Genomic DNA, 7,644 nt, shown 5'->3' on the forward strand with positions numbered 1-7,644 from the left:
TTACCAGTACACCTCGGAGTATCTCGAAAAAAATTTAGATGGAAAAGGGGTGTCATCTGTCTTAGGGTGATTTTGTGCGAGACAGAACGACGAAGCCAACCTCACGGCCTAGGAGAGGCGAACGTCTTCAACAGCTGTACCCTCAGCGCCGGCCACCTGGTGGCCGCGCCCACGCCCCGCCCCCGGCCCCGCCCCTCGCGGTGAGGGTGGCTCGGCGGTCACCGTCCAGAGTCCCGGGCCCCGCGGGAACTTTGTCCCCGGCTCCGGGGGGGAGGTCCAGGGGCGGTTCCGGAAGTGACGCAGGGGCGCGCCCTCCATTTTGTGGAACGCCCGAGCAGCTAAGTGCGTCAGTTGTGGGGAGACGTAGACGAGTTGGGTCCTGGTCTGCGGGGAGGCAGACGGCTCCGTCGCAGACTACGGACCTCTCTGGGTCTCTGCTGCCAAAGATCCTGTCCGGTAGGTGAGTGGTTCACTTTGAGGGCAAGGCTTCTCGGATCGAGGCTTCTTCATGGCCGCTCGGATGGCGAGTGGCCGGGGCTGCTCTCTTTGCGGAGGACGGCGTCCAATGAGCGCAGTTTACTCGAGGTGGGCGCTGGGGCACGTCTCCCTTGGGGTCTTGTTTGAGGGGAAGCTAAGGTGGAAGGGCGGTCGTGGTTATGGTCATTTTCACACCGAGGGGTTGGATGCCCCTCCCTGCCTCTCTACCTCATCACTGTCCGAACCCCCCCGAGTGGCGGGCCGAGATCTTTGCTCGGGGTGTGGCTAGGGCTTTCCGCGGGTGGGCACACGGACTCCGGAACCGTGGAGTCGGGGGAGGGGGAGGGAGAAGGGAGCTCGGTACGCGCGGCTCTCCCCACCGCTGGCTACGCCGCCGCCATTTTGTGGCTGCCCGGCGTCCGCCCGCTGCCGTCTGCGCAGGCGCGGCCGTGGCGTCGCGAGATTCCGGCTTTCCCCCGCTGTGACGCTCCCGGGAGGCGGCGACGCGCGCGCGGCCCGTCGCCATTGGGCTGGCCTGGCGGAGGGCGGGGCCGGCTCCGCCCGCACTTCTCGGCCTTTCCTAACTGCGGCAGATGGGAGGGGGCCAGAAGAGCCGGGGAGAGTGTGCGGCTGCGCAGTTCCGGAGGCGGCAGTGGGCGTTGCGGTTGCTGCGGTCTGGGCCCAGGGAAGGATCGTGTTGGGAGCCGAGTTTTAATTTTGTCTGCAAGGGACCTGGCCTAATAAGAGGCGCTCTTGGCAATCTTGTTTGTAACATCACCGGGTAAACATTTTATTTTATGCTGTTTATGTCTTTGACCCCCTTGACCAGGGATTCCTCGGATGTTCACTGGTATTATCTCAATTGAATTATTTTCGAACAGGACCTCCTAGCCGGACGTCATGAGTGGCTGTCGGGTGTTCATCGGGAGGCTAAATCCAGCGGCCAGGGAGAAGGACGTGGAACGATTCTTCAAGGGGTATGGACGGATAAGAGACATTGATCTGAAAAGAGGCTTTGGTTTTGTGGTAAGTGTTCAGATTGGCCGGATTATCTATTGTGGAATAGGTTAAGATTTTGATAAGCAGTGTTTTGGATCTTACTGGGTCCAGGTGGAGTAGCTTTAGAAAACGTTGTGAATCCTTAAGGTGGTGAAGTTTCCAAGGGGATGAAAGAACTTCACTGCTGGCTGGAGGGAAACCGCTGCTGGTCTCTTCTCCATCAGGCTTATCTATATGGCACTGTCATTAAGAGATGCTCCCATTGTGTCACATGTCTTTAGCTCTCTTATTATGTTGTAGAATACACTTTTATAGCCATGTTAACGCATTGTGTTTTTTTCATGCTTCTATTTAGGAATTTGAGGATCCCAGGGACGCGGATGATGCTGTGTATGAACTTGATGGAAAAGAACTTTGCAGTGAAAGGTGAGAGTCTTATTTTTAGTTTTATAACTAGTTAGCGCTGTGAAATAGAGCAGACTGGGTCAGCGGGGGTGTTTTCTTAAGTAGATCACTTATATAGCTTAGTGGATAATGAAGATTTTTCATTCCTTCCTGTAGGGTTACTATTGAACATGCTAGGGCTCGATCTCGAGGTGGAAGAGGTAGAGGACGCTACTCTGACCGTTTTAGTAGTCGAAGGCCTCGAAATGATAGACGGTATGTGGTGGATCATGGATGGCTGCTTTGAATGATCATTGCTGCAGAAGATGTATTTAATGTTCAAGAACCATTAGTAATAGGTGATTCTGGCATTTACTGTGTAATCGGTTTGGTTATTCCTGTGGTAGTCCACTGTTGAAAGTCTGTATAATGATTCATATAAAAACAATGTAGGAACTGTTGATGGAAGCCATTTGAATGACTTGTCATATCTGATTGCTTGAACTTGCCCACAGTTGAACACAATAAGTGCACCTCACTGCATTTCTTCCATTGTGAGTACTCATTTTCTTCCTCAGAAATGCTCCACCTGTAAGAACAGAAAATCGCCTTATAGTTGAGAATTTATCTTCAAGAGTCAGCTGGCAGGTTTGTTGAAATACAGTTTTGAGTTATTTTAATGTGGCTTTTTAAAAGTTAATGGGTAGCTAATTTTTATTAATATGTTTTGTTAAAAGTAGTTTTAAATTTAATTAAATTAATGGATTTAATTGTAATTTTAAAATTTTAATTAAACGTAACTGGGGGATATTTCAAATTTTAATATTAGTGATCAAATGTAAATGTTTTGAGGATATTTTTTCTTGTTTCTTAAAATCAATTTTAACCAAATATTAAACCCTTTATTTGCCAGCCTATCTGTGTCGTTGGCCTTATGACGAGGAGTGCCTGTGGGTTATCCTAATCGTTGTCTTGGTCACTCTTGGTTGGGCCTGGTTGACTTTGCCAGTCAGCTCCTACAGTGATCAATTGGCCACCTCTAGATCTGTGTTTGCCGGTCTAGACGTAATCGGTGCACTTACTTGAAGTGCCAGGTTGCAGCGATCCCAGAGCGTTGATAACGTGATCTGATTCCTAAGTTGAGAGCTGTCTTCTGTAACGCTTCCGAATAAGAGGTCCTGGTCGAAAAGAGTTGAAAGATACGAAATTAGGTGGTCGTTGGAATCCTGATCGCAGTAAAGTGGTCCTTGGTAACTGCACGAGAGTAGAACATGTCTGCATCGCCAGTAGTCTGCTTATAGGGAGGGCTGTGCGATTAAAGGCTTCCATCGATTGGGTAGTGTCCTTCAAGTGGGTGGCGAAGAGCCAGTCGGGCATATGTCATGAAGGTTTCTCCGACCGATTATTGGTTTGCTGCTTGACTAGCCTAGGGATATAATAATAAAGGTAAAGTAAACTTTTTTAATGACATATGGGGCACAAAATAACTGATGTCTTGTAAATGTTCTGTTTTTAAATATAAAATTTCTACTTTAGTCTTTACTTTAAAAATATGTACTGTTCCTTTTTGTTTGTTTTTGTTTTTTTTTCTTTTTTTTTTGTTTTTTTCCTTTTGTATTGAGCTCAGTATAGACTAATACTACTTTAATGTTAAAATTTGAATTTCCTCTAGCATTTTGCTTAAAAGCAATATGCTATTTTTTTCGTGCCCTGACATAGATAATTTTTGAATTCTGATAGAATACAAGTGTGGTAAATGCCATGTTTGTACTTTATCTAACATCTTCTCTTTCAGTAGTCTTGTTTTTATACCTTGTGGTTGTTTGTATGTCACGTTTCCTTTTCTCTCCTTAACACAATTGTCTTGTGTTAAGGATCTCAAAGATTTCATGAGACAAGCTGGGGAAGTAACCTTTGCTGATGCACATCGACCTAAATTAAATGAAGGGTGAGTATATACTGAAAATAAGAGACTTTCAAAACACCCCGGGATTTTTATTGTGCATGTTTCTGAGTACTTAAAATTTGGACAGGCTCAAGTGCAGTGGGTCTCAATCAGGGATGAGTTTGCTCTCCAGGCAACAATTGGCAATGTCTGGAGACGTTTTTGGTTGTCTTAACTGGTTGAGGGTGCCACTGGCATCTTGTGGGTAGAAGCCAGGGATGCTGCTGAGCATCCTACAATGCACAGGACAGCCCCCCCACAGCAGAGAAATATCTGGCTTAAAATGTCAGTGGTTTGCAGGTTGAGAAACCTTACTCTAATGCTGTGTTATCCATCAAGAGATAAGACTCTTAATACAGTGGTAGCAAAAGGAACAGAGAAAAGGTGTTTAGTCTAGACTGTAGTTTCTGGTACTATAAAATGTGTGTAACTTTACATATGGCTTTTATCTGTTGTAGGGTGGTTGAGTTTGCCTCTTACGGTGACTTAAAGAATGCTATTGAAAAACTTTCTGGAAAGGAAATAAATGGGAGAAAAATCAAATTAATTGAAGGCAGCAAAAGGCACAGGTATCTCTTGAATGTTTTCAAGTCCAAGTTTTATTTAATGGATTCGTAGGGCTTGCCACTTAACGTTTTTTTGTTTTTTGTTTTTCATTCCTAGTAGGTCACGAAGCAGGTCTCGTTCCCGGAGCAGGAGTTCCTCTAGGTCTCGTAGCCGATCCCGTTCCCGGAGTCGCAAGTCTTACAGTCGGTCCAGGAGCAGGAGCCGGAGCCGGAGCAAGTCCCGTTCTGTTAGTAGGTCTCCTGTGCCTGAGAAGAGCCAGAAACGTGGTTCTTCAAGTAGATCTAAGTCGCCAGCATCTGTGGATCGCCAGAGGTCCAGATCTCGGTCCCGGTCCAGGTCCAGATCAGTTGACAGTGGCAATTAAACTGTAAATAACTTGCCCTGGGGGCCTTTTTAAAAAAAAAACAAATTCCCAAACCATACTTGCTAAAAATTCTGGTAAGTATGTGCTTTTCTGTGGGGGTGGGGTTTGGAGGGGGGTTGGGTTGGGCTGGATATCTTTGTAGATGTGGACCACCAAGGGGTTGTTGAAAACTAATTGTATTAAATGTCTTTTGATAAGCCTTCTGCTCACATTTTTGTGGATGTCTGAAGTATATAGTTTGTGTATATTGACAGAGCTCTTTTATAACTAAAGCAAATTTAATTTTTTGTACTAGAAAAAATTTGAACATTTTAGTTCCTGGTTATTCAAATATGTTAATTCAGAATTAGTTTAATGCCTCAATTAAACTAATTAATAGCTTTGGACACTTAAAAGAGCTCTAAATTTGCTTGTACATAAAGGCTTAATTTGAGTTTTCCTTGTTAGGGTTAAGGGTGTCCTCCCACCCAGGCTTTAACAGCTGCCTAGCCAAGACGTAAAAGCAGCTGTTTGTTATTGATAATAAAAGATTACAAAACTGCTTTTGTCTGTTTGTCTGAAGGAAGTATCCTATTTACTCCTCTCTCCCTCCCCTTCTACATTCAACACATTTAAAATCCCTTGTAGAGACTTGGAGTTGTTTGGATGGTTGGGTTTTTTTTTTTCTTTCTTTCTTTAAGAATTTAAATAGTACTTCTGACCTTTCCAGGCTGGTCAGTAGATGGGCGGAGAAGTCAGTGAACTCTTCAAAACAAGGACAGCTAACAGTTGATGACAGTTTTCTTTGTATGTGATTTTCCCATGCTCTTTCTCTTGTAGTCAGGGGAAGGACAGTTTGGGAGGCAAACTGTAAACGTTAATGTTTCATGCCCATCTTGCAGATTGTAATATAATTTCGATGGTCAGAGGTAAACACAGAAAGCTTTTTTTTTAAATCCGTGTACACCAATGCTTTAAAGGGCTTTGATATGCTTTTTCCTTTAGTCCTGAGACATAGATGTGGCAGTATGTTAAGGGGAGAACAATTTAATAGTAAAAACTGGTTAAGGTTTTCATCCATCTTTATTAAATGTTAGAGCCCTCTACCTGCAGGTAATGAGCTCCATTGTTTCTTCTAGGAATTTTGGAGACTGGGTTTTTCTTAGTCCTCTGTTTGAGTGCTAGGCTCGATAAATATTTGGTAACAGTGAACAACACATAGTAGCCAGACCCATGGTTTTAAGTGCCTGGACTGCATATTCACTGAATTTCTAAAACTACTTATGTAATGCCACCATTTTACAGGAGGGAGTTCAGGGCCAAAGAGAAGAGCAAGTAAAGGGTGGACTGGTCTTAGAACCCAGCAAGAGCCTCCTACTTCCACAACCCCAAAACCATAACTTTTCAGCACGGACTCATCTGCCCTAGCTTTGCAGGTATTTTGGGGAAAGCTGAATTAGAAGCACTAGAAAGATTGACTTTGGCTTCCGCAAAGTGCGGGGATTGGGTAGTGGGAATCTCCATTTCGGGGTAGGTTTGAAAGGTTTTTGGTATATTTGCATGAAGGCCACTTTCCCCTGTATCCAAGACTGGAACTTAGGCTATAAAATTGTGAAGCTGATCCTTTGAATGTGAGGCTGATTCTAGGGAGGGCTTGTGTGGTATACTTGTTAATTTACGTGGATGGAGGGCACTGGCTTATTGTAAAATGGTGGAACCTGGGTTTTTTCTTTGTAGTACATCTGTGGAGGCTGTACAAGTCAGCCCTCAGTTGTTATCAAATGGAGAGGCAATTTGTTTTCCCTTAGGCTTTTGAATAAGGTAACTCAGGGTGGAATAGTGTATATTTTACCAGTTGACTTTTTTTTTTTCCTTCGTCTCTTTCCACTTGAGGTAAATATCAGTGGCTTACGACTTTAATATTACAGATATTTGTTATACAGTGAGGCAATAAAATAAGACGCTTTCTTTGAACAAATGGCAGAGGTGGCTGAGGGTGGATTTGAACCAAGTTAGCCTAAATTCCCAAATCGAGGACCCGGAAAGTCTTGTGAGGAGGATGGGGTGTAAGCCTAAAGAAAGTTTGAGGACCAGCCTTTGCAGAACATAGTGCAACTTTTGTGTTCTGTATATTCCTTTCATCTAGTTACGTAAGGAAAAGTTTGAGGGTAATATCGAGTACAGCCCTACCTTCCTTAAAAAGCTAGATAAGCCTGTTTTTATGTTACTTTGTTGTACTTAACTAAGTACATCTGCTGGATAGATAGAGAAAAGAGTTTAAACGGTTACATAAATATGGGTATAATACATAGAAATGATAGGTGGCAGACCTTTTCGCAACTCTGCATTTTTAATAGGGTGTTAGTGACCCAAATCGTTGATTCTTAAACTTGTTCTGCTATTGGGAGTCCTGGACATTTGCCAGAGTGATGCCCTAAAATTAACTTGTCTTGGTTTCAGTTGTACCTAATCGTATTAAATGATATGAAAACCACGAGTAAGTGGGCATGGTCAGCTGTTTACAGGTGTTAATATTGGTTGCTTGTTAATCTTTCACCTAATGCTTGTTTGCATATGAGTAATATGTAAAATGTTTAAATTTCACTGGAGAAAGTTTGAACTTTAAAAGAATTCTTTTTTTTTTTTTAAATTTTATTTATTTATCTCCCCCTCCCCCCCCCAGAGCCCCAGTAGATAGTTGTATGTCATAGCTGCACATCCTTCTAGTTGCTGTATGTGGGACGCGGCCTCAGCATGGCCGGAGAAGCGGTGCGTCGGTGCGCTCCCGGGATCCGAATCCGGGCCGCCAGCAGCACAGCGCGTGCACTTAACCACTAAGCCACGGGGCCGGCCCAAGAATTCTAATTTGAGTATTTTTCTTTGAATTGAGAAACCACTCATTTTGGCAATAGCTTGCAGTACTCTGAAT

The 7,644-nt window shown here is 44.1% G+C and overlaps 1 protein-coding gene across 5 annotated transcripts; it reads left to right on the forward strand.

Moving 5' to 3' along the window:
• Positions 1–341: 341 nt before the first annotated feature.
• Positions 342–5,277, forward strand: SRSF5 (serine and arginine rich splicing factor 5). 5 transcript variants are annotated; one of them, XM_058567217.1, is made up of 9 exons: positions 342–460; positions 1,206–1,258; positions 1,359–1,503; positions 1,832–1,902; positions 2,038–2,136; positions 2,439–2,508; positions 3,735–3,808; positions 4,264–4,374; positions 4,469–5,277. In XM_058567217.1, the coding sequence occupies exons 3-9, from the start codon at positions 1,378–1,380 to the stop codon at positions 4,734–4,736; spliced, it is 819 nt and encodes a 272-aa protein (XP_058423200.1). In that variant the 5' UTR covers positions 342–460; positions 1,206–1,258; positions 1,359–1,377; the 3' UTR covers positions 4,737–5,277. The 5 variants fall into 5 exon arrangements, with proteins under 5 accessions (XP_058423200.1, XP_058423198.1, XP_058423202.1 ...); XM_058567215.1 differs by lacking the exon at positions 1,206–1,258; XM_058567219.1 differs by lacking the exon at positions 1,206–1,258 and having other exon boundaries at positions 4,472–5,277.
• Positions 5,278–7,644: the final 2,367 nt, after the last annotated feature.

This window comes from Diceros bicornis, chromosome 24 (genome assembly GCF_020826845.1).
Source record: "Diceros bicornis minor isolate mBicDic1 chromosome 24, mDicBic1.mat.cur, whole genome shotgun sequence".
Lineage (NCBI taxonomy): Eukaryota > Metazoa > Chordata > Mammalia > Perissodactyla > Rhinocerotidae > Diceros > Diceros bicornis.

Coding starts and splice junctions, on each gene's coding strand:
- SRSF5 (XM_058567217.1), top strand. CDS start 1,378: ATGAGTGGCTGTCGGGTGTTCATCGGGAGGCTAAATCCAGCGGCCAGG. Junction 2,137..2,438: donor AGGCCTCGAAATGATAGACG/GTATGTGGTGGA, acceptor TTTCTTCCTCAG/AAATGCTCCACCTGTAAGAA. Junction 3,809..4,263: donor CGACCTAAATTAAATGAAGG/GTGAGTATATAC, acceptor TATCTGTTGTAG/GGTGGTTGAGTTTGCCTCTT.